Source organism: Bos taurus, chromosome 8 (assembly GCF_002263795.3).
Source record: "Bos taurus isolate L1 Dominette 01449 registration number 42190680 breed Hereford chromosome 8, ARS-UCD2.0, whole genome shotgun sequence".
Taxonomy (NCBI): domain Eukaryota; kingdom Metazoa; phylum Chordata; class Mammalia; order Artiodactyla; family Bovidae; genus Bos; species Bos taurus.
The window spans coordinates 342,206-369,075 of NC_037335.1; the positions used below are offsets into that span (position 1 = coordinate 342,206).

Here is a 26,870-nt window from a genome sequence, read left to right on the forward strand (position 1 = left end):
GAATGGTAGGAATACAAGCTTGTGTTTCCTCTACAACAGCAGTTCCAGATTCTCTTAATTTGGTGTTCCTGGAAAACTTACAGAACATAACCAGTGTAGATAATGAGATAATGAAAGCCAACTATATTTATGCTAAAGGCTAAGATTTTGATGTCACTCTGGTGGTGGTGTTGTTGTTGTTGTTGTTGTTGTTGTTGTTTGCCCATGCTTTGTGGCATGTGGTATCTTAGTTCCCAGACCAGGGATCAAACCTGTGCCCCCTGCATTTGGAGTGTGGCATCTTAACCACTGGACCACCAGGGAAGTCCCAGTCTGGTTTTAGTCTTTAAATATTTTCTCATTTGCAAATCGTGCTTTTCCTCTTTAGGACTGCTGCAGTACTTGCCTAATCAAGGTACAGATATCCTTCTCAATCTACTATTCTAATAATGTGGCATGATAAGATCTAGGACTAGATTGGGTGGTGAAGAAGTAATTCTGAAACAGAAGAAAGTCTTTGATTTTTGAGAAATACAAGTTTTCCCAAGAGGCAAGTATTTTATTAGATTGTATTTCAGCATCATAATAAATGTAGGTTCTCCCAGAGGCTATTTTGAGTATCTGTTGTCACTGAGAATTATTTTTAAAAAATAATTATTTAAGATGACACCACCCTTATGGCAGAAAGTGAAGAGGAACTCAAAAGCCTCTTGATGAAAGTGAAAGAGGAAAGTGAAAAAGTTGGCTTAAAGCTCAACATTCAGAAAACGAAGATCATGGCATCTGGTCCCATCACTTCATGGCAAATAGATAAGGAAACAGTGGAAACAGTGTCAGACTTTATTTTTGGGGGCTCCAAAATCACTGCAGGTGGTGACTGCAGCCATGAAATTAAAAGACGCTTACTCCTTGGAAGGAAAGTTATGACTAGCCTAGGTAGCATATTCAAAAGCAGAGACATTACTTTGCCAACAAAGGTCCATCTAGTCAAGGCTATGGTTTTTCCTGTGGTCATGTATAGATGTGAGAGTTGGACTGTGAAGAAAGCTGAGCGCCGAAGAATTGATGCTTTTGAACTGTGGTGTTGGAGAAGACTCTTGAGAGTCCTTTGGACTGCAAGGAGATCCTACCAGTCCATTCTAAAGGAGATCAGCCCTGGGTGTTCTTTGGAAGGAATGATGCTAAAGCTGAAACTCCAGTACTTTGGCCACCTCATGCGAAGAGTTGACTCACTGGAAAAGACTCTGATCCTGGGAGGGATTAGGGGCAGGAGGAAAAGGGGACGACAGATGATGAGATGGCTGGATGGCATCACTGACTCGATAGACATGAGTCTGGGTGAACTCCGGGAGTTGGTGATGGACAGGGAGGCCTGGTGTGCTGCGATTCATGGGGTCACAAAGAGTCAGACACGACTGAGTGACTGAACTGAACTGAGTGATCTTTTAATGATTTAATAATTGAAAGATTGAGGTCAGGAGGAGAAGGGGGTGGCAGGATAAGATAGTTGAATGGCATCATCTTTTCAATGAACATGAGTTTGAGCAAACTCTGGGAGATGATGTAAAACAGGGGAGCCTGGTGGGCTGCAGTCCATGGGGTCACAAAGAGTCAGACACAACTGAGCAACTGAACAACAATTGTCACTGAGCATTATTTTAAAATAATATTTACTTAATGAATAGATTAAATTACAATTGAAATCCAGAATCTAGATAATAGTATCTTTTTTTTTTTTTTTTTTAGAAACTGCATCATTTTAAATAAAACTTTAATTCTTGGCCTTCTCATGTCCTTTGTTTTAATGACATGCATTCCGTATTTTATTGTATGAAATCTAAAATCAGAACTGTCCAAAAAATTTTCCAGGGTTCTTTGTGTTCAGATTTTGTTACTGTTTTTATGGTGCTTCTTATTTCTATTCTTTTGTCCTCTTAAATTTATTTCCATGTTTTTCTTGACCAGTTCTATACTACCCAAGACCTCGGGTATTTGATATTTTTAGAAAATTTTAAAGCAATGTAAAAGATTTTCTTTTCTAAATTTATAAAACTGATGTTGCAGGTCGTGAATTTCAGCCCTGCTTCTGCAGTTGTTTGGCTCTTAAAAAGATCGTTTAACTCTTTTGATGCAAAAACAGACCAAATGCTGGAAATCCAATGTGTCTTATAAATTGCAGGGTTTGATGCCTTGTTGTTCAGTCCCTCAGTCTTGTCCAACTCTTTGCAATCCCATGGACTGCAGCATTCCAGGCTTCCCTGTCCATCAGCATCTCCCTGAGCTTTCTCAAACTCATGTCCAGCCGGGGTCCAGCCCCGGTGGATCCAGGGAATTCGAAGTGGGGACGGCGTTGGCGAGGATCAGGAAACAATTGCTTAATTAAACGTTAATTAAGGATATAAAGAGTGGTTAAATAAGGATAGCTCAGTGAGGAAATTCAGTGGAGAAAAGAGGCTGAATACTTGGTTTACGTGGAAAGCTAATAAAATTCCAAAATAAGGAATTTACGTCACCTACATAGGCCGCAGGCATCCTCCCGTTCTCCTGAAGAAGAGGAGACACTAAGGCCTCCCTGGCCAGATCTTAGAAGCCCAGGCATAATTAGTAGGCTTGTCAAGCCTCCACGCTCAAGATGGAAATTCAGCCGAAAAGTGAGAGAAAGAACGACATGGGGAGACCAAGTTTCGGTGAACAAGGCCCCGCACTTTATTTTCCAAAGTAGTTTTTATACCTTAAGTTGTGCATAGAGGATAATGGGGAAGTAGGGTCAGCAGTAAGCCAGGCTTTCTTCCTGCAAACTTATCATATGCAAAAGTTTAGGTGATTTACATCATCTTCTGGCCCGGAGGCTGTCAACATTTTAAGATCCTTTTTTCAGAAAACATTTTTCTCTAAAGGTGATTATTCTAAAGTCAGGCACCACCCTCCGAAAGCATTAGATAAAGTTGCATTCCTATAGGGCAAAAGTGTGGTGGGCTATAACAAGAAAAAGAATTAACTCAAGGGTCCAAGTTTACAAACATTAAAGCTACTACTTACATTCCTATACACCAATTATATTAATCAATACACTGCCAGGGACACAGTAGGTAAGGGATATGGAGACTTAGCAGCAAACATTGGCCCAACAAGTGAAAAACCCTTCACCAATACAATTTCTAATCAATCTTTTAACTGCTCAAAGTAATCTGTATTTAGGCAGTTTAGAACATCTCATGCCTCTCACGGTTGGGAGTCTGTGAACAATCACATGTGGCCAGAAGAACCTTCAGGCAGGCTAGAGGACTTCCAAAGGAGTTTGTAGGTTGAAACACTCTTATCACACCCAGGAACTTTATTAACTGGAGCTGTAAGTTAACTCTTTTTCAGAGAGAGGTGGTAGAGGACAGCCCCCTGTAAAGTCAGAGATGTAGGTGAGAGCACAAAGCAGTAAAGTAGGCAGACTCTGGTTTTGGGGGTAGATGCTCGAGAATTTCCAGGGGAACTCCTGAGGCTCGATCCCGCCTTTGTGTATGCCGAGCCTCCTTCCTCATGACCTTTGCCACGGGCGGAGTTCCTCACGCTGGCTCCCGGCACATTGAGTCAGTGGTATCATCCAACTGTCTAGTCCTCTGCCATCCCCTTCTCCTCCCACCTTCAATCTTTCCCAGCATCAGGGTCTTTTCTAATGAGTCAGCTCTTCCCATCAGGTGGCCAAAGTATTGGAGCTTCAGCTTCAGCATCAGTTCCTCCATTGAATATTCAGGATTGATTTCCTTTAGGATTGATTGGTTTGATCTCCTTGCAGTCCAAGGGACTCTCAAGAGTCTTCTCCAACACCACGGTTCAAAAGCATCAGTTCTTCAGCCCTCAGCCTTCTTCACAGTTCTTCAACTCTCACATCCATACATGACTACTGGAAAAACCATAGCTTTGACTGTAAGGACCTTTGTTGGCAAAGTAATGTCTCTGCTTTTTAATATGCTGTCTAGTTTTGTCATAGCTTTTCTTCCAAGGATAGGCATAGATTAATATTTTATTTCAGAGGAGTCAGAGGAGTCCAGTGCTTTTCTCCTAAGCTTACCTCCCCTCCACTTAGTCTTAGTCTTACCTCCCCTTGCTTCAGTTTACCCATCTCCTGGTCCATTGTCTCTGGGTTTACTAGTGGCTGATAGGGGATTAGAATCCTGTTCTTTCTCTTCTCAGCCTTAGAAACATGAGTTGATTGCCTCATAAAAGTTCTCTTCAGCTTACCAAACCTCTTTGCAAGCCTTTATCACCAGACTGTATGGTAGGTACCAAGGGTACAGAGATGAAAGAAAATCGTTTCTCTGACCTTAATCTCAATTTCTAATCTAATAAAGAAGATAGACAAATAACAAGTAATTTGTAATAGAGTATTATAATTATAATAGAAGAGATATGTGCCAGGGTGGGGATAGGAGTTATTTGTTTTGTACCCCTCAGAAACCAATGTGATTAATTCTATTTGAGTAGCTAAGAAAATAGAGGAAGAGGTACTCCTGGCCCAGAGTTGAAAAGAATGACTAGTAGTTTACCAGGTCCAAGTGTGGAAAATGCCTACAAGCACAAGGGCTTTGCAAATGCCCGTTTGCACAAAGGAATGTAGTATGTTGAGAAAACTAAGAAATATTGCATATAGCCAAAGCATAGGATGCATGCTAGGTACTAGATTTTGGAGGGTTCTATCTGTAGGCTGTGCTGAAGATTTTTTTTTTAATGTACTATGAAAATTCAGATATACAAAAGGAGAGAATAAGATAATAAACTTACCCACGTACTCATCACCATCAGCATCTCCCCGCTCTTATCTATCTTGGTTTTCCACCACTCATTTTTAATTTTAGTATTTAAAAGCAGAGTTCAGACACTTGATTTCAATTCTGCACAGTTGAGATTTTAAACAAGGGATCAAAGAACTGAAGTCTGCAGCTCATCAAGGTTTCTCTTGGGGTTATGTGGAGGACAGATTGAAAGGAAGTAGAACCAGGGGCAGGGAACAGTTAGAAGATTATTTTATTTAAATCCAGGCAAGAAATGTTGAAATGCATCACAGCGGGGGATAGACCAAGAGAAGTCATTATAAGAGAATGGTCTGGAAAATCACCATGGGGAATGAAGGAATGATGGGGAAGCTTTGGACAGCTTCTTAGCCAAGATGGGAAGTGTGGGTGTTTGGTCAGATTTATAGGGAACAGTGTTCATGTTAAATGTCCAAGTAGGAAAGTCCATTTGACTGTAGACACAGAACTCAGAAGAGAGATTGGAAAGCTGTTTATAAAGTAGGTGGTGGTGGCCATGCATATAGGCAGAGCATCTAAAGGAGGACAGTGGCACCAACAGAGTCTGAGAGGCAGGCCTGTGGCCACCTCAAAGGGCCCTGACATGAAAAAAGAAATTGATATGGAAGTGGTCAGCCAGCAGAGTGACTAGCAAATAATGAGGAAGTGATAAATGTGAGTTTTTTTTTTTTTTTACTTTCTTTGCTTATGTGTGATGGTGCTCTTGCCTCCCTTTAGCCTCAACTCTTGTGCAACTTTTCATTATCTCTATCCTAAATTCATCAGACAAATAGAATCTACTTCTTTTATGGACATTTAGTATATGCACATTCATCCTGTTTATTCTTATTAGCTTACAAGCCCTTTGAGAGCAGAAGGTATGTATTCATCTGAGTATCTTCATTTCACCACTTAATTCAGAGCTTTGCACGTAATAGATATGCTGTATGTATTTATAAAATGAATTAAGTGTCTGGCTTCTTCCCATACCTTTGTTGTGTGTTCACATTAAGGGCCAGCTGTGTGTATATATATTTCATATCACCTCACTTTTCCAGTTTCACCCAGAAAACAAGCTTTTATCCTTTTCTTCCCTCTCAAATAGCATGCTTACAAATTTTGTTAGAATTAAAAAAAAAAACAAAAAACAGGTTTTATTTAATGTTACAAATTATTCTGTTTCAGAGCCACTAAAATGAATTAGAGCATTTAGAAATTCATTTAGAAAATGAAAATTATAAGTAATTGGGGGAATCACATTATAAATTTGACCCTTGCTTCTGCTTTCTTCTCCAGGGTCTGCTCTCTTTTTTGAGTGCCCCACTCATAGGTGCACTGTCTGATGTGTGGGGAAGGAAGCCTTTTCTTCTTGGCACTGTCTTCTTCACCTGCTTCCCAATTCCACTGATGAGAATCAGTCCATGGTGAGTGACTAGGCCCTCCGTCACGACTGTCTGTTTGGGGTCACATATGGACAATACATCTACAGTGCACTTTTCAACCTTTGCAGAGCAGTTGTACCTGTATTATCATTTGAACTCTTTGCTAATACTGAAAACAAGTAGGCAGTTGCCATCATGCCCATTTTATAAATGAGGACATGAAATTAAGTCTAAGATAGTTACTTAGGTGAACAAATAAAATAAAAGATGTCTCTAAGGGCAGTTGTTTTTGTCATGAGGTAAGTTACATGATTGGGTCCCGGGAGGGGGCAAGCAGTCTGTACTCACTCAGTTGTGGCTCATTTGACTTTGCAGATGTGTTGTTTTTGTCAGCTCATGCAGCAATCCCCCAGGTTTTTGGCACCAGGGACCAGTTTCATGGAAGACAATTTTTCCACAGACAAGGAGGGGTGGTTGTGTGTTTCCGGTTGTAATGCAAGCAGTGGGGAGCCATGGGGAACAGCAGGTGAAGCTTCTCTTGCTCATTGGATGGCCCACTTCCTAACAGGCCACAGTCTGCTGCCTGGGGGTTGAGGACCCCTGTTCTAGGGCACTGACATGATGATAGTTTACATCAAAAGTCAAGAGTCCAACTTTCCTGATGGTCCAGTTGGAATTCTGTCTGCCAATGCACGGGACACGAGTTTGATCCCTGGCCCAGGAAGATTCCACATGCCACTGGGCAAGTAGGCCAGTGTGCCACAACTATTGAAGCCTGCGTGCCATAGAGCTGGTGCCCCACAATAAGCCACCGCAATGAGAAGCCCACCCACCACCACTCGTAAAAGCCTGCATCCAGCAACAAAGACCCAGTGCAGACAAAAATAAATTAATTTTTTAAAGGGGGGCAGGAGTCACTTTAGTGTGTACTGTATTATGTCCAGCAGCCTATTCTAAATCATAATGTGAATTTTAATTTGATCTTATTTTTTCATGATAAATAGGGAGAGAATAATTAGCATGTAATAACCAAAGTCATTTAGTTAATAAAAATGTGTTGAAATTTGTACCTGAGCTGTAACTTAGTTTTTCTGGAGCCCAAAGAATGATATTTTGGTCAGAATTCCTGTTGCTGAGATGCTGTTCCTATGTGAATAACACAGTTTAGAATGGAAGGGTCTTTTGTGTTTTGTTCATTTAGGGTTTAAATGCAACTGATAGATTTGGGGGATACTAAATGTGAATACTCTCATTTGGTTATCTGATAGGAATTTTATGTCAATATTTGTCATGTTCTAAATGTGTTGGGTACCTATAAGGAATCATTTTGGTTCCTACCAGATAGATTTTTTAAAAATATTTTTTGGTATTGATTCTTTCTGTTCAAGAACAAGTCCTGCTTTTCTGATGCATTAGGTTTTTTGTTTTTTCAATGTCCTCTCAATATCTTACAGTTTTTTTATTTAGAATCTTAAAATGATTTTACCTCTTCTCTTCCAGTTGTCATGCAGCTGCTTCTATTGCTTGTATTGACTAATGCATAAAATAAAAATCTTTTATTATTATTAAATAAAAGTAATGATTATGGACCTATCTTCCTTATGTATATGAAGGAAATTTTATGTTTTATCCTTGAGTATCAAACTAGCTTTTGGGTTGAAAAATACTAGTTCCTATTTTGTTTAGAGGTTTTCTTTTTTAAAATCAAGGGAATATCAAGTTTTGATGCCATTAGTATCAGTGGAGATGATTTGAATTTTCTCCTTAAATCTATTACATGATTAATTATATTAATAGATTTCTAATATTGAAACATCATTACATCCTAGAATTAAAACACTACTTTTTGTTCTATGAGATTCTGTTGGCTAATATTTTAACTAGATTTTTGTTAAGCATATATTTTATATGGTAGAAATTTTTTTGTCTTATATTAATTTTTAAAATTCTTCCTGCTTTTGTGTATATGTATTTTTCTCAGCTAAAACTCAGAAATTTAGAAAGTTTTCATTTATGTTCTGGCTATCATTAAAACTAACTTTACTGCATACTCCTACTTTTTCACTTTTTTTAAACTGCATGTACTGACACCCCTTGAGCAATGACAGTATTGGTATGTTTCTACTTCCTCTCCATCTTGATTATAATTTTATTAGTTGTCCTTTATATCTTTAAATATACAGGTATTTTTACAATTTATATTTTGGTTTATAACCTTTACATGATATCTTTGATTTGATTATAAAAGTGTATATACACTACTTCTCTCATGAATGCTTAAAATAACCTTTTTTTTTTAAAATAATCTTTTTATAGGTGGTATTTTGCAATGATTTCCATATCTGGAGTCTTCTCAGTCACGTTCTCTGTGATATTTGCCTATGTAGCTGATGTCACTCAGGAGCATGAGCGAAGTACTGCTTATGGATGGGTAAGATAATAGATTATGTTTTTTAACCAGAGAAATAATAAACATTCTACTAAAAATTTACTAGAAAGTGAGCTTTTATTAAAATAGTGTTAATTATGTAAAGAAAATCCGAAACAGTTGAAATAAAAAAGGAGACTTGTGAGAAACTAAAAATAGCAAGATAGAAATTGCTACGGATTTATCCTTTGGTTTTAGTGTTGGAAGATTGGCAGGATATGTGAGTTGTCACTTGCAAAGTTTTTCTAAATGTGGTCTGATTTGTTTCTTGTTAGCTGATCTCTTAAGGAACCATAAACAGTAAACAGGTGCTGCAATCATAGATCTCTGTGCACCTAATTAGAATTGGAGAGGTGACTGAACCTCAGTTATGTTGATTCATTGTCACTGTATTGCAGGTTATGTGACTAAGACACTTATTTGAATGTAGTACTACAGAAAAAGGACTACATTCATTCAGTAAATAATTTTTGAGTCAATAACAAAAGTTATAGGAGAACTTTTTGGCATAATTGAATATTAGAAAGTCACTTCTAATTTTCTTGGGCAAGATACTGGCATTGTGATTATGTAGGAGAAGAAAGACCTATAAAAGATGGCAGTCTGAAGCCATTTAGGTCAGAATGTCACAACTCTGAGAAATACTTAAGTGGTTCAAGGGGGGAAAATGACAGGTGAGCATTTGTGGGCATGTGTTCAATGTGTGAACCTCTTGGGGTATGTGGGTATGAACAGGGAAAGTTTTCCCTTCTTCCCTTTTAGGTTCTTTGAGTTAAGGGAGTGAAAGTCACTCAGTTGTGTCCAAGTCTTTGTGACACCATGGACTATACAGTCCATTGAATTCTCCAGGCCAGAGTACTGGAGTGGGATAACCTTTCCCTTCTCCAGGGGATCCTCCCAACCCAGGGATCAAACCCAGTTCTGCCGCATTGCAGGTGAATTCTTTACCAGCTGAGCCACAAGGGAAGAGTGAGCAAAATAATTAAATTGACATAAAGTTGGAGAGAACCTGGAGAAGAAAATGGCAACCCATTCCAGTATTATTACCTGGAGAAATCTGAGGAGCCTGGTGGGCTACACAGTCCATGGGGTTGCAAGAGTGAGACACGACTTAACAACTAAAACCAAAGACAGATTAATAGGAGAAAAACAAATTTAATTTCATGTGTGTGGGAGTCTTACAAAGATGTGAGAGGCTCAAGGACTGTCAGCAGGTGAGGCTTATATACCATCCTGAGCTAAGGAGAAAGACTATAGGGGTCTGGGACTTCAAAGGGGAGGAAAATAATTCACAGGAAGATGAGGAGAGCAAATCAAATGTTTGCCATTACATGTAGGTAAGTCTTTCTAATATAAAAAGTTATCTTTAGTACTTAGTATCTTTATCATAGTATTATTAATATCTTTCTAATACAAAAGGTTATCTTTAGTATTTAGTATCTAATGTAAAAAGTTAACTTTAGTATTTACCAGTATTTCTTGGTATAGGTTAACTTTAGTATTTACCAGTATTTCTCCTTTCTAAGCTCTTTTAGGTTTTTATCAGCTAAGTTTAGTCCCTCAGTCCTGTCTGACTCTTAGACCCTATGGACTGCAGTGGGCTATTCTGGGAAAGGTAAAAAGCTTTGCCTGAGTCTCCTGGGTCATAATTGCCTTCTGCTTGAAAACTCAGCAGTGGCCACAGGACTGGAAAAGGTCAGTTTTCATTCCAGTCCCAAAGAAAGGCAATGCCAAAGAATGCTCAAACTACCACACAATTGCACTCATCTCACATGCTAGTAAAGTAATGCTCAAAATTCTCCAAGCCAGGCTTCAGCAATACGTGAACCGTGAACTTCCTGATGTTGAAGCTGGTTTTAGAAAGGCAGAGGAACCAGAGATCAAATTGCCAACATCTGCTGGATCATGGAAAAAGCAAGAGAGTTCCAGAAAAACATCTATTTCTGCTTTATTGACTATGCCAAAGCCTTTGACTGTGTGGATCACAATAAACTGTGGAAAATTCTGAAAGAGATAGGAATACCAGACCACCTCATCTGCCTCTTGAGAAATCTGTATGCAGGTCAGGAAGCAACAGTTAGAACTGGACATGGAACAACAGACTGGTTCCAGATAGGAAAAGGGGTATGTCAAGGCTGTATATTGTCACCCTGCTTATTTAATTTCTATGCAGAGTACATCATGAGAAACGCTGGGCTGGAAGATGCACAAGCTGGAATCAAGATTGCTGGGAGAAATACCAATAACCTCAGATATGCAGATGATACCACCCTTATGGCAGAAAGTGAAGAGGAAATAAAAAGCCTCTTGATGAAAGTGAAAGTGGAGAGTGAAAAAGTTGGCTTAAAGCTCAACATTCAGAAAACAAAGATCATGGCATCCGGTCCCATCACTTCATGGGAAATAGATGGGGAAACAGTGGAAACAGTGTCAGACTTTATCTTTCTGGGCTCCAAAATCACTGCAGATGGTGACTACAGCCATGAAATTAAAAGACGCTTACTCCTTGGAAGGAAAGTTATAACCAACCTAGATAGCATATTCAAAAGCAGAGACATTACTTTGCCAACAAAGGTTCATCTAGTCAAGGCTATGGTTTTTCCTGTGGTCATGTATGGATGTGAGAGCTGGACTGTGAAGAAGGCTGAGTGCCGAAGAATTAATGCTTTTGAACTGTGGTGTTGGAGAAGACTCTTGAGAGTCCCTTGGACTGCAAGGAGATCCAAGCAGTCCATTCTGAAGATCAGCCCTGGGATTTTTTTGGAAAGAATGATGCTAAAGCTGAAACTCCAGTACTTTGGCCACCTCGTGCCAAGAGTTGACTCATTGGAAAAGACTCTGATGCTGGGAGGGATTGGGGGCAGGAGGAGAAGGGAACGACAGAGGATGAGACGGTTGGATGACATCACTGACTCAATGGACGTGAGTCTGAGTGAACTCCGGGAGTTGGTGATGGACAGGGGAGGTCTGGTGTACTGCGATTCATGGGATCGCAAAGAGTCGGACACAACTGAGCGACTGAACTGAACTGAACTGAAACAATCCACATGCCAAAGTGGCACATTTTGGGGTAGCTTATTTTGCTCCCCTTTAGTGTACATTTTGTTCTTCTTTTAAGTCTCTCTGTTTGAAATGTGTATAGTAAGAAGATGGAAGAAGAAAGGTAACCTGACTGGATTGTTTAATGGTTGGAGAGGGACTGAATGCCAGAAACTCAGGTTACTTCTCTCCTGAGTCTTATTCTTTCTGTTAAATTCCACTTCCTGGAAGACAGTAAGCAGTCATTCAGTGTTGACTGAGTGAATAATTGTATGGCTCAGTGATGGACATATATGCCAATTACTGTTGTTCCACAAAACACAACAGTCATTTTTGGTTTGTTGACTTTAGACATCAGTAGTTTAAAAACTTCTCCAAGCCACTTGCCCTCTAGCTACTACTTGCTTCTCCTTCCTTCCTTCTCCCCACCTCCCCTGAATGTTTCTCACGTCATGTCCTAAAACAGAGACATCTCCTGAGTGCTGTGGAGGAGGACAGAGGGAGAAACAGATAGGAAAGCTTCAAAGAAGGCAGGATGTTCAAGGTGGGCTTTTGAAGGGTGGTCAGTGGAGTTGAAGGGTGCCAGAAGCCTCATTTATAACACTTGTGAAGCTTTTCTCAACATTGCAGGAAACACTCATTCCTCTTCAGTTTTATTAGATTTTTGTTCTTTTGCCTTCATCAGAAAAATCCCTCACAAAGCTGTTGTGCTAAGCAGTAGTATTTAAGGAAGGATTTCAGAGAGAGAGTTCTGGAACCAAAATGATCATGACTTAGTTTCCCTATCTCTAGCTCAGTTCTTCATCTGTAAAATGCCAGTTATAATAATGCCTGGTCATAGGTATGTTGAGAGAAGTTAGTTAGAGGAGCTCCCTGCTGAAGTATGCCCTCCAGGCCATAAGGCTACCTGGACTGGACCATAGGACTCAGGGTTTGGCCAATGACTAACCTTTACGTTTAACTCTGTGTGTTAGATGTTGAGATGACAAACCTGAAAAAAGAAAAAGGAAAAAAAGCTTGCAAGCTACCTTACAGATACAGAATAGAATTATGATGATAGAATTAAAAATGTCCTTTGACAAATAATGAGATATTTGTATGCTCCATGATCTTTAGTTCTTTACACTTGGAATGCTATGTAATTAAGGGCAGGAGCTCTGTTTTCTTATTTTTCTAGCACATATAAATACTCAATATTTATTGAACCAGAGAATTCCTGTTCCTCAAATTGGAATTCTATGTACTTCCTTTTTTTCCCCCAGAAATTTTTTAACTTTTGGCTTTTATAATTTTGTTATAATACTGATTTCCAATACATTGTATTTTTACAGTCACTTGGGGGTTATGGATAAAGGAAGAATATCATCGGTTACCCAGGAGTCATAATTTCAGTCATAGTTAATGATTTCTGTAGTTCCTTTTAAAACCCATTAGAAGTTTAGGTGACTGGCTTATAAATGTGCTTTTCACACTCAGTCTGGTTGTAATTTGGAGGCTGTCCACTTAAGCTTCTGAACATTCAGACTACATTTCAAAATAAAGAGAACCTTCTACATGCTTATAGGGAAGCAGTGTGAAGAAGCTTCACATGGATTCAAGTTGTAAGTGTGATCAGTTGACTCAGTGATCTTTGGTATTAGGACCTTGGGGGTGACAGCATGACAGAAACTCCTAGCCCAAGGATTTCTCTAATTAAAAAGCTTTTGAGGTCTCCCTCAACAAATCTTTTTGGATTTTTGTTGTTGTTGTTATATAGCTTTTTCTAAGACTTCCAGGGATTTCCACCCCCAGTTAGTGCTAAGGAAATGGTGAAACAGTGCACAGTTTTGGAAGATGAAATCAAGCCTAGTTTCTGAGTAATTTGTAGATTTTGTTATCAACCCTGCAAAAACTTTTTTTGTTCCTTTCTCTCTGTATCACTGTTCCCTAATTACAGAAGATTAAAATATGTATCGTTTATTTGTGGAGAAGGTTTTACAATTTTTATTTCTAAATAAATCATTTTTTAATTCGTGTAGCTTTCTAGAGTAACTTCTAGAAAGCTACAAGGATTAGAAAGTTATTTAAATTAATTAATAACTTGTGAGCAAATTCTTAAAAGAAAATTACTTTTCATTCTTAAAAGTTGTGTGCAATATAGTCCTTTTGTATTTTTACAGTTAGAGAAGGATGGTTTTAGACCCTAATTGGAAACAGGAGTGTAAGTGCGCACCTGCTGTAGAAGCAACCCTGGGTGAGAGTGTTCTTTCTCCATAGGTCTCAGCCACTTTTGCAGCCAGTCTGGTTAGCAGCCCAGCCATTGGAGCATACCTTTCTGCCAGTTATGGAGACAGCCTTGTTGTGCTAGTAGCCACAGTGGTAGCTCTTCTAGACATCTGCTTCATCTTATTGGCTGTTCCAGAATCTTTGCCAGAGAAAATGAGACCTCTCTCCTGGGGAGCCCGGATTTCTTGGAAACAAGCAGACCCTTTTGCGGTAAATAAAAACATGAAAACACTTACTTTCCTGAATATCTTTCTAAACCATGCAAATAAAAGTGCATTTCTGCAGATTCTATCATCCTAGCAGTTGCTGGTTTATTTTTTTCTCTAGTAAAAATAGAAAAAACTTAATTGAAAATAAGGGACAGAGGTGAACGGTACACCAAAGAATATATAAAATTGATAATTCTTAAGAGTCGGACATGACTGAGTGACTGAACGAAAGTATGTAGTTACCATGAGAGACAAGAGATGCGCTTTTGGTGCACCTTTTGGTCTATTCAGACATCCTGTGTAGAAAAGGATGTAAGGATTTTGGGCAAAGGTATAATATTGAAAAAGTTGTTACTAGTCAGAGAATCTTGTCACTGACCCCATGCCTGGAGCACATTTATTTTTCTGCCAATTGTGTGGGCAAATTTATTATTAACATTTTAAAGAATAAATTTATGTGTAATGAAAAACCTGTAATGTTTGTGGCTTTAAAGGAGTTGTATTATGAGTAAAAAGAGATGCGATTTTCTTAAAAGGTTCTGTAGCAGTGTGTTTTTTTTATTTTTCAGAGGCTGTTCATAGTATGTTCAGGGTTTGTTTCAGTATGTGAACCAGTATTGTTAACAAAGATGAGCAAAAATGTTTTTTTTAAAAAGAGAAAAGACTGTAATATTTGAAATATGTACCTCTGAAATTAGGACTTGTAACGTCCTTAGAGAGGTGGTAATAGATTTAATGTTAAGGCTTACTTCCTTTTTTAATCCATTCATCTTTTGTTATCCACCTTAAGAAATCAAAAAACAGTGAAGCTAATATCCCAGAATATCAGTGACATCAGTATCTATTTGCTTTTTATTTTTCTGTTTCTGTTTCTGCTTATTTCTAGTCACTGAAGAAAGTTGGAAAAGACTCTACCATTTTGCTAATCTGCATCACTGTTTTTCTTTCATACCTTCCTGAAGCTGGACAGTATTCAAGTTTTTTTCTCTATCTCAGGCAGGTGAGTAAGGAATGCTGGAAAATCAGAGATTGGTATCTGTCTTAAAGTGTTTTATGGAAAAACCCCAGGTAGCTCAGCTGGTAAGAATCCACCTACTATGCACGAGACCTGGGTTCAATTCCTGGGTTGGGAAGATCCCCTGAGGAGGGCATGGAAACCCACTCCAGTATTTGTGCATAGAGAATCCCCATGGACAGAGGAGCCTGGTGGGCTACAGTCCGTGGAGTCACAAAGAGTCAGACATGACTGAGCAGCTAAGCGCACAGCGTTGTAAGAGGAAAAAATGTGTTGACTTACTTCTAGTTGTAAATGTAGGTGCTGACATATAATTAGTAGTCAGGAGACCTCTAGTCCAATAATTTTTTAAAATAAAATGTTTACTGTGGGAAAAATTTCCTTGAAAATTATGAGAATTACACAAAAAGAATTAGTAGAAACAGAATTTATTAAATCTTTAATAATATTCATTAAATTTCAGAGAGGTAAAATTTATTTCAGAAGAACCATGACCCCTGGGTCTAATCGATCACATTCAGTTTGCTTAGCCATCTACAGTAGGCCACTATAGGGACTTTCCTTGCAGTCCAGTGGTTAAGATTCCATGCTTCCAATGCAGATGATGTAGGTTCAGTCCCTGGTTGGGGAAGTGAGATCCTACGTGTTGAAACCACCCCCACCTGCCCCCGACACACACAGTCCCCACTAAAAACAAAAACACACCACTGTGGACTTCAAGGTAGGCCACAAATAATGACCAAAGTAATCTTTTCTGTCTTCTGATTTTTCTCCCTTTAAAAGTTTATGCTTCACATTTTCCCCCAAAAGGCAGTTGACTTAAGGCAAGTAAAAAAAGTTTGCTTTTCCAACTGCTGTCTTAGGTCTCTGGGGTTGCTCAGCATTGCAATCCTGCCTTGGTCTTTCACTGATTTCACTGGAAGTCCTTCTCCTAATGGTTTACTCCACTTTTTCAGAGCAAGCCTCCCCCTAAGATAAATTCCTCTATTTTTAGAGATATTTCAAATAAAATTTGTTAAGTTTGCCACTCATGGTTTTCCTGAGAGTGTGAGACTATAATATTTTATATGGTAGAACATTTAAGTAAAGCTTTTTTTTCAAGCAGTTCTTTTTTTGTTTTACACATTTATGGTTGGAGGATGCTGGAGATATAGAGGGAAAAGTAGTGAGATACTGTTATTAGTGTGTGTGTGTGTGTGTGTTTTTATACTTGCTTAGTCAGTCTGTTGTGTCCAACTCTTTGTGGCCCCATGGACTGTAACCCACCAGGCTCTCTGCCCATGGAATTTTCCAGGCAAGAATACTGGAGTGGGGTTTTTCCTAACTCCAGGGAATCTTCCTGATCCAAGGATCAAACCCATGTCTCTTGCATCTCCCACACTGGCAGATGGATTCTTTACTACTGGCGCCCCCTGGGAAGCCCAGGTGTTAAATGTAGAAAATTACATATGCATCTCTAAATGTACATTTAATGTGGAAAATAATGTAGGAAAAATGGGTAAGCCCAAGGAAGAAAGTAAAAAAAAGTCTCCTTTCTTCACATGTATAGTTAATAACAGTGACTATTTTGTTCTCTTTCCATTTTTCCTATAGATATGCTTATATCACCGTCAACAACAACAGTTACAACAAATCAGAATAATTCTGTTGTTCTGTATTTATGCTCACTTTTTAGAGCTAACATATAATTAACACACATGTATTTTTAGTTTAAATTGTGTTTACTTATAAATCATCTATTTTATAAGAAAATATAATATCCAGTATATATTTAATATCGAGTATATATTTAAAACTTTATTCAACAATAAAAAGACATATAACAACTAAAAAAGTAGGCAAAAGATTTTGAATACATATTTCTTCAAGGTAAATATACAAATGGCCAATAAGCACATGAGAGGATGGCTAACACCATTACCCATCAAGGAAATCAAACACACCCGCTAAGAAAGCTGTAATAAAAAGGAAACAACGACCTAGGATATGGAGAAATGGCAACCCTCATACATGCTGGTGTGAATGTAAAATGGAGTAGCCACTGTGGAAAAGAGCCTGGTGGTTCCTCAGAGTGTCCAGCATAGGGTTCCCAGCAAATCTATTTCTAGGTATATAGCCAAGAGAATTGAAGCCAAGAGAATTGAAAACACCTATCTGTACAAAAACTCTTAACACAAATTATTATTCATATAGCTAAAAAGTAGAAGCAAAATAGAAATAGCCTATCTGCCTATTAACTGATGAAATGGATCAACAAACATGATACATCTGTACAATGCAATGTACAGATATTTTTTTTTTGGCAATAAAAAGCAATGAAGCACTGATACATGCTACAACATGGGTGAACTTTGACAACGTTATGTTAAGTGAAAGAACCCAGAACCATATATAGTGTGATTCCATTTGTATGAAATGCTCTGAATAAATACAGAGAGACAGGAAATAGATTACTGACTGGGTGGTGGGGTAGGTTGTGGGAATGGGACTCCTAATGGGGTACCATGTTTCTTTGAAGAGTGATGAGAACTTCTAAAAAGATCATGGTAATAATTGCTCAACTCTGTATCAATACTGTACTGTGCTTAGTTGCTCAGTTGTGTCCAGCTCTTTGGTACCCCATGGACTGTAGCCCACCAGGCTCCTCTGTCCATGGGGATTCTCCAGGCAGGGAGTGGGTTGCTGTGCTGTCCTCCAGGAGTTCTTCCCAACCCAGGGATCGAACCCAGGTCTCCCACATTGCAGGCAGATTCTTTACCATGTAAGCCACCAGGGAAACCCATATCAATACTAAAACCATTGAATTGTGCACTTGTAATGGGTGGATTGTACGGTATTTTTAATTCTACCTCTAGAAATATATTTATTGGGAGAATAAGGGGGGGTGGGCTAGGTTTTGGGGGTTAGTAGATACAAACTTTTACATATAGAATGAATGAACAAAAAAGTCCTACTATATAGTACAGTGTATATGGCACACTGTATATTCAGGGAAAAGAATATAAGAAAGAATGTATAGTATTTATAACTGAGTCACTTTGCTATATAGCACAAGTTAATACAACATTGTAAATCAACTGTACTTCAATTAAAAAATACATATATGGGCTTCCCTGGTGGCTCAACAGTAAGGACTCTATCTGCAGTGCCGGAGACGTGGGTTCTATCCTGAGTTGGGAAGATCCCCTACAGAAGGAAATGGCAACCCACTCTGGTATTCTTGCCTGAGAAGTCCCATGGACAGAGGAGCCTGGTAAGCTACAGTCTATGGGGTTGCAAAAGTCAACATGACTTAGCAACTAAACCACCACCACCATAGAGTCCAATTTTTTTAATTGCATTCGATTAGAGAGTGATGGAATAGTGTTAATGTCAGCAGCACTGGTTTGGGAACCAGAAGTTCTGGCTCTCTTTCATTAGCTAATTGTGTGATTTGAAGCAAGATAATCATTTATGAAGTGTGAAGATTACTTACAATTATTCTTAAAATTTTTCTGGATTTTATGGTTTTAATAGATGGCAAGTTAGCTTTAAAAACTTGATGTTTAAAACTTAAAAGTTTCAGGCATTTCATAGCTGCTCTTAAGATTAAGAGGCTTAGAAATCATTGCTAGCTAACTTTGGCTGCTCATTGGAATAACCATGAGAGCTTTTTAAAACATACCTGTGTCTGGGCCCAGAGAGTCTGATTTAATTGATATCAAGCGAGTTCCAGCATCTCTCTTCTCCCCTTTCCCTTTCTCGGTTGCCCACATGATTTTAATATGCAACCAAAGTTGAGAGCCACTTAACTCTCCAAGTGAACATATTCTATGTTGACAGCATCAAAAATCAAATTTTTCTTTTCTTCATTTTTTTCCCTAGTAGTGGATAATGTTACATAGTTCTTGGTGGATTGTAGAGGGGAAAGCATATGAAAACAGTAGGGAGACCTGTAATAGAAAATATTGTGCTAGTAGTTAATCTTAGTTATATTAAAGTGTGCCTGCTTACAGTGATTTCTCATGGCAGATTTAGCTATAAATTATTGGTTAAATAGGTTTAGCTTTGAGCACCGCCTAAATTTCCATTATCAAGGTTTCATGAACTTTCCTCAACTATTCTATAGCTTTAATGGAACATAACATTTCTTATTATTTATATAATGTCTATATTGCAAAATGTGTTCATTTTCACAGGTCATAGGATTTGGATCTATTAAAATTGCAGCTTTCATAGCCATGGTAGGAATTCTATCTATTGTGGCTCAGGTGAGTGTTATTTTACCCATCCACCCCACTTTTTTTTTTTTTTTTTAACATTTTTAATCTGAAATAACTATAGATTCACAGGAAGCTGCAAAGAGATATTCAGGAAGATTTCTTGCACCCCTACATCAGTTCCGCTCCTTCCCTGCCATGGTAGCATGTTATATAGCTATGAGCGATATCATACCCACTGTATCCACTGATGTGGATACAGATCATAGAATTATTCTCTTTTTAATAAAATCTGGAGGTTGTGATATAGGAGGAATTTAATATAAATTTTTAAAAATTAATTTTTTAATTGAAGTATAATTGCTTTACAGAATTTTATTGCTGTCTGTCAAACATCAACATGAATCAGCCATAGGTATACATATGTTCCCTCCCTCTTAAACCTCACTCCCATCTCCCTCTCCATCCCACCCCTCTAGCTGATGCAGAGACCCTGTTTGATTCCCCTGAGACATACAGCAAATTCCCATTGGCTATCTATGTTACATATGGTAATGTAAGTTTCCATGTTACTCTCTCCCTACATCTCACCCTCTACAGCCCTCTCCCTGTGTCCATAAGTCTATTCTTTATGTCTGTTTCTTCTTCGCTGCCCTCTAAATAAATTCTTTGGTACCATCTTTCTAGATTCTATATATGTGCGCTAGTGTACAATATTTATCTTTCTCATTCTGACTTACCTCACTCTGTATAATAGGCTCTAGGTTCATCCATCTCATTAGAACTGGCTCAAATTCCTTTTTGTGGCTGAATAATATTTCATTATGTTGTGTACCATAACTTCTTTATCCATTCCTTTGTCGATGAACATCTAAGTTGTTTCCAGTTCTGGGGTATGTATGGCTGCGGCAAGGACAGTCTGATTCTCATTCCATTTAGGCTGCCACAGATCAGCTGCTTCACTCTCAGCCTTAAGTGTTTCTCCTCTGACCTAGCCAATTGCCCTAATGTGGGGATCGGATCCCTGCTTCATTTCCCAACCTGCCAAGGGCAGGTCCGGTCCTACTAACACTCCTGTTTTTCCCCCTAGTTCCTTCATCCTACTGAGTTTTGTGTGGTTCTATATATTCTTTTCCATTGGTCAGGTACCCCTGTCTGCTCTCAGCTTGTGTTCTGCAAGTACTTCTGTGTCTGAAGGTATATTCCTGATGTATCCATAGAGAGAGATGTACTCCACATCCACTCCTCCACCATCTCGTTCCTTTTAGAATTTAATATAAATTTTTAGTGCTTTTTAGAATATGTGTGGTTACCCCTAATGCATAGGTTTGGCACATAAAAATTTGCTTTTATAGCCACCAACCACAGTCTTTCTCCACTGGTCTGAAATTAACCAGAAGAATGTTTCAATATTATTTTAATACTGAAAAAAAGTGAAAGGGAAAAACAAGTGAAAATTTGTAAATATTACAATTTTTGCTATCCACAAAACTGAAGAAATATGGTAAGTCATTATGTTAGGATTGTATGTAATTACTTCATGGCAGTTAGAGGGGGAAAAAGTAGAAGTAGTGAGAGATTTCCTCTTCGTGGGCTCTAAAATCACTGCACATGGTGACTGCAGCCATGAAATCAGAAGACATTTCTTCTTGGCAGGAAAGCGGTGACAAACCTAGACAGTGTGTTGAAAAGCAGAGACATCACCCTACTGGCAAAGGTCCGTAATAGTCAAGGCTATGATCTTCCCAGTGATCACGTACAGTTGTGAGAGCTAGACAGTAAAGAAGACAGAGCACCAAATAACTGATGCCTTCCAACTGTGGTGCTGGAAAAGACTCCTAAGAGTCCCTTGGACAGCAAGGAAATCAAACTAGTCAATCTTAAGGGAAATCAACCCTGAATCCTCTTTGGAAGGACTGGTGCTGAAGCTGAAACTCCAGTATTTGGTTATCTGATGTACACAGCAGACTCATTGGAAGAAACCCCTCATGCTGGGAAAGATTGAGGGCAGAAGTAAAAAAAGGCATCAGAGGATGGATGGATGGATGGCATCACCAATGCAATGGACATGAACTTGGGTAAATTTCAGGAGATGATGAGGGACAGGGAGACCGGTGTGCTGCAGTCCATGAGGTTGCAGAGTTTGACATGACTAGGCAACTGAACAACAACAATTAAACGTTTCCCCATCTTTATAAATCAGATCAGATCAGTCGCTCAGTCATGTCCAACTCTTTGCGACGGCATGAATCACAGCACGCCAGGCCTCCCTGTCCATCACCAACTCCCGGAGTTCCCTGAGACTCATGTCCATCGAGTCAGTGATGCCGTCCAGCTATCTCATCCTCTGTCGTCACCTTCTCTTGCCCCCAATCCCTCCCAGCATCAGAGTCTTTTCCAATGAGTCAACTCTTCGCATGAGGTGGCCAAAGTACTGGAGTTTCAGCTTTAGCATCATTCCTTCCAAAAAAATCCCAGGGCTGATCTCCTTCAGAATGGACTGCTTGGATCTCCTTGCAGTCCAAGGGACTCTCAACAGTCTTCTCCAACACCACAGTTCAAAAGCATCAATTCTTCGGCACTCAGCCTTCTTCACAGTCCAACTCTCACATCCATACATGACCACAGGAAAAACCATAGCCTTGACTAGACGAACCTTTGTTGGCAAAGTAATGTCTCTGCTTTTGAATATGCTGTCTAGGTTGGTTATAACTTTCCTTCCAAGGAGTAAGCGTCTTTTAATTTCATGGCTGCAGTCACCATCTGCAGTGATTTTGGAGCCCAGAAAAATAAAGTCTGACACTGTTTCCACTGTTTCCCCATCCGTTTCCCATGAAGTGATGGGACCGGATGCCATGATCTTCGTTTTCTGAATGTTGAGCTTTAAGCCAACTTTTTCACTCTCCACTTTCATCAAGAGGCTTTTTATTTCCTCTTCACTTTCTGCCATAAGAGTGGTGTCATCTGCATATCTGAGGTTATTGATATTTCTCCCAGCAATCTTGATTCCAGCTTGTGTTTCTTCCAGTCCAGCATTTCTCATGATGTACTCTGCATATAAGTTAAATAAACAGGGTAAAAATATACAGCCTTGATGTACTCCTTTTCCTATTTGGAACCAGTCTGTTGTTCCATGTCCAGTTCTAACTGTTGCTTCTTGACCTGCATACAGATTTCTCAAGAGGCAGATCAGGTGGTCTGGTATTCCTATCTCTTTCAGAATTTTCCACAGTTTATTGTGATCCACACAGTCAAAGGCTTTGGCATAGTCAATAAAGCAGAAATAGATGTTTTTCTGGAACTCTCTTGCTTTTTCCGTGATCCAGCAGATGTTGGCAATTTGATCTCTGTTTCCTCTGCCTTTTCTAAAACCAGCTTGAACATCTGGAAGTTCACGGTTCACATATTGCTGAAGCCTGGCTTGGAGAATTTTGAGCATTATTTTACTAGCGTGTGAGATGAGTGCAATTGTGCGATAGTTTGAGCATTCTTTGGCATTACCTTTCTTTGGGACTGGAATGAAAACTGACCTTTTCCAGTCCTGTGGCCACTGCTGAGTTTTCCAAATTTGCTGGCATATTGAGTGCAGCACTTTCACAGCATCATCTTTCAAGATTTGGAATAGCTCAACTGGAATTCTATCACCTCCACTAGCTTTGTTCGTAGTGATACTTTCTAAGGCGCACTTGACTTCACATTCCAGGATGTCTGGCTCTAGGTCAGTGATCACACCCTTGTGATTATCTGGGTTGTGAAGCTGTTTTTTGTACAGTTCTTCTGTGTATTCTTGCCATCTCTTCTTAATATCTTCTGCTTCTGTTAGGTCCATACCATTTCTGTCCTTTATCAAGCCCATCTTTATAAATACAGAACCAGCCTTCTTTATGACACAGCTTACAACCGTATGTGACTACAGAAAAACCATAGCATTGACTATACGGACCTTTGTCAGCAAAGTGATGTCTCTGCTTTTTAATATGCTGTCTATGGTTGTCATAGCTTTCCTTCCAAGGAGCAAGTGTATTTTAACTTCCTGGCTACAGTCACTGTCCACAGTGATTTTGGAGCCCAAGAAAATAAAATCTGTCACTGTTTCCACTTTTTCCCCTTTTATTTGCTCTGAAGTGATGGGACTGGATGGCTTGATCTTAGTTTTTTTAATGTTGAGTTTCAAGCCAACTTTTTCACTCTCATCAACAGGCTCTTTAGTCCCTCTTTGCTTTCCTACCATTAGAATGGTGTCATCTGCATATCTGAGGTTGTTGCTATTTCTCTTAGCAGTCTTGATTCCATCTTGTGATTCATCAAGCTCAGCATTTCTCATGATATACTTGGCATATAAATTAAATGAGCAGGGTGACAATATACAGCCTTCACGTACTTCTTTCCTGATTTGGAACCCGTCAGTTGTTCCATGTCCAATTCTTACTTTGCTTCTTGACTTACATACAGGTTTCTTGGGAGACAGGTAAGGTGATCTGGTATTCCCATCTCTTTAAGAATTTTCCACAGTTTGCTGTTTTCCACACAATCAAAGGCTTTAGAATAGTCAGTGAAGCAGAAGTAAATGTTTTTCTGGAAGTCCCTTGCTTTCTCTATGATCCATCTACTGTTGGCAATTTGATCTCTCATTCTTCTGCCTTTTCTGATCCCAGCTTGAACATCTGAAAGTTCTTGATTCATGTACTGCTGAAGCCTTGCTTGAAGTATTTTAAGCATAATCTTGAAAGCATGTGAAATGAGTGCAATTGTATGGTAGTTTGAACATTATTTGACATTGCCCTTCTTTGGGATGGAATGAAAACTGACCTTTTCTAGTCCTGTGGCCACTGTTCAGTTTTCCAAATTTGCTGATTTACTGAAACAACAACTTCTTATCTCTCCTTGCTATTTTCTGCATTCAGTTGAGTATATCTCTCCCTTTCTCCCTTTCCTTTCATTCTCTCCTTTCCTCAGCTATTTGTAAAGCCTTTCAGACAATCACTTTGCCTTCTTACATTTCTTTTTCTTTTGAGATGGTTTTGGTCATTGACTCCTGTACAGTGTTACAAACCTCCATCCATAGTTCTGTAGTTACTCTACCAGATCAATTGAGTCTATTCATCATCTTCATTGTATAATCATAAGGGATTTGATTTAGATCTTATCAGAATGGCTCAGTGGTTTTCCCTACTTTCTTCAGTTTTAGCCTGAATTTTACAATGATGAGATGATGATCTGAGCCACAGTCAGCTCCAGGTCTTGTTTTTGCTGAGTGTATAAAGCTTCTCCATCTTTGGCTACAAAGAATATAATCAACCTGACTTCAGTATTGACTATTTGGTGAAATCCATGTGTAGAGCCATCCCTTGTATTGCTAGAAGAGGGTGTTTGCTACGACCAGTGCAGTCTTTTGGCAAAAGTCTGTTAGCTTTGGCCCTGCTTCATTTTGTACTCAAAGGCCAAATTTGCCTGTTACTACAGATATCTCTTGACTTCCTACTTTTGCATTCCAGTCCCCTATAATGAAAAGGACATCTTTTTTTGGTGTTAGTTCTAGAAGGTCTTGTAAGTCTTCAGAGAACTATTTGACTTCAGTTTCTTCAGCATTAGTGGTTGGAGCATAGACTTGGATTACTGTGATGTTGCAATGGTTTGCTTTGAAAATGAACTGAGATCATTTTATAGTTTTTATGATTGCACCCAAGTACTGTGTCTTGGACTCATTTGTTGACTATAAGGGCTACCCCATTTCTTCTAAGAGATTCTTGCCCACAGTAGTAGATATAATGGTCATCTGAATTAAATTCACCCGTTCCAGTCCATTTTAGTTTACTGATTCCTAAAATGTCGATGTTCACTCTTCAATCTTGTGCTTGACTACGTCCAACTTGATTCATAAACATAACATTCCAGGTTCCTATGCAGTATTGTTCTTTATAGCATCAGACTTTTCTTTGATCACCAGATACATCCACAGCTAAGTGTCATCCCTGTTTTGTCCAACCCACATAATCCTTTCTGCACCTATTCATAATTGCCCTCTGATCTTCCGCAGTAGCATATTGCATTCCTTCTGACTTGGGGGGCTCATCTTCTGGTGTCATATCTTTTTGCCTTTTCATACTGCTCGTGAGGTTCTCCAGGCAAGAACACTGAAGGAGTTTGCCAGTCCCTCCTCCAGTGGACCACCTTCTCTCAGAACTCTTCACTATGACCTGTCTGTGATGGATGGCCCTGCAGGGCATGGCTCATAGCTTCATTGAGTTATGCAAGCCCCTTCACCACAAGGCTGGGATCTATGAAGGGGCTATATGCTGTTTTAAAGCATGGTAGACCATGTGGAACACTCTTCTGTGATAAGTGTATCTGGAAGAGAAATGAGAATGCCACAAATACCTCATAGGAATACATTCAGGTAAATACCTTTTACTTTTTAACTCTTACCAGTCTGTGTAAATTATGTTAAACTTTCAAGTTGCTTATGATTTTTTTTTTATATTAACTCTGGTTAATTAGCCCAGATTCATCTTTTATCTTATCCCCTTTCAGTCTATCTCACTTACTTTTTTAGCAGGCTCAGAGAGTAAAGAATCTGCCTGCAGTGTGGGAGACCCGAGTTCAATTTCTGGGTTAGGAAAGTCCCCTGGAGAAGAGAATGGCAACTCACTCTGGTATTCTTGCCTAAAGAATTCCATGGATAGAAGAGGCAGGCATTCTGTAGTCCATGGGGTTGCAAAGACTCAGAGATGACTGAGTGACTAATGCATTTTATATTTGTTAAAATCATATTTGTATCAATCCAACTTTGTGAAACTGTTAACTCCCACCAATTGGACTACAAGGAGGTCAAAGCAGTCAATCCTAAAGGAAATCAACCCTGAATATTCACTGGAAGGAGTGAAGCTGAAGCTTTAATACTTTGGCCACCTGATAACAAAGAGCCAACTCATTATAAAAGACCCTGATACTGGGAAACATTGAAGGCAGGAGGAGAACGGGGCAACAGAGGATGAGATGGTTCAATGGCATCAACGACTCAATGGACATAAGTTTGAGCAAACTCTGGGATATAGTGGAGGACAGTGCAGCCTGATGTGCTGCAGTCCATGGGGTCGAAGAGTTAGTGACTGAACAGCAACAAGCAACACATAAACAGATTTTTGGGGAGGAGGCTGAAGGCCCTGAGCCCAAGTCAGTTTGGGAAGCCCTTGAAGCTTCACTCCTTTTGGAGCTGCATCAGTACTATATGGTTTCCAAGGTCTCAGGTCAAGTGGGCTGCAATTAGAGGTTCTTGATCACCATTAATGGGCTTTTCCACAGAGCTTGCATCAGATCTCTGTGCTTATATGATTTCTAATGATTATCCCCTTTGCTTTGCAGACGGTCTTTCTTACTAGCTTGATGAGATCATTAGGGAATAAGAACACTGTTCTCCTTGGTTTGGGCTTCCAGATGTTCCAGTTAGCCTGGTATGGTTTTGGATCTCAAGCATGGTAAGTCTCTCCAATAGATTCTCATGACAGATTGATCTTTTAGAGGAGCTTGAATTAGTTGAGTGTTCGTGCAAAAGAAGCAGGAGTTACTTTACTAG

General features: G+C 39.2%; 1 protein-coding gene across 6 annotated transcripts in view; it reads left to right on the forward strand.

Moving 5' to 3' along the window:
• MFSD14B (major facilitator superfamily domain containing 14B) overlaps nt 1-26,870 on the forward strand; it is a 130,436-nt gene that overhangs the window by 97,769 nt on the left and 5,797 nt on the right. For 4 of the 6 annotated variants that reach the window (XM_024995588.2, NM_001083662.2, XM_059889015.1 and 1 more), the window contains 6 exons: nt 6,057-6,184; nt 8,459-8,573; nt 13,866-14,084; nt 14,970-15,083; nt 19,277-19,348; nt 26,660-26,772. In XM_024995588.2, coding sequence (XP_024851356.1) covers nt 6,057-6,184; nt 8,459-8,573; nt 13,866-14,084; nt 14,970-15,083; nt 19,277-19,348; nt 26,660-26,772 — 761 coding nt within the window. The remainder of the gene's footprint in view (nt 1-6,056; nt 6,185-8,458; nt 8,574-13,865; nt 14,085-14,969; nt 15,084-19,276; nt 19,349-26,659; nt 26,773-26,870) is intronic. The other 2 variants (XM_024995591.2, XM_024995592.2) reach the window with 1 other exon arrangement.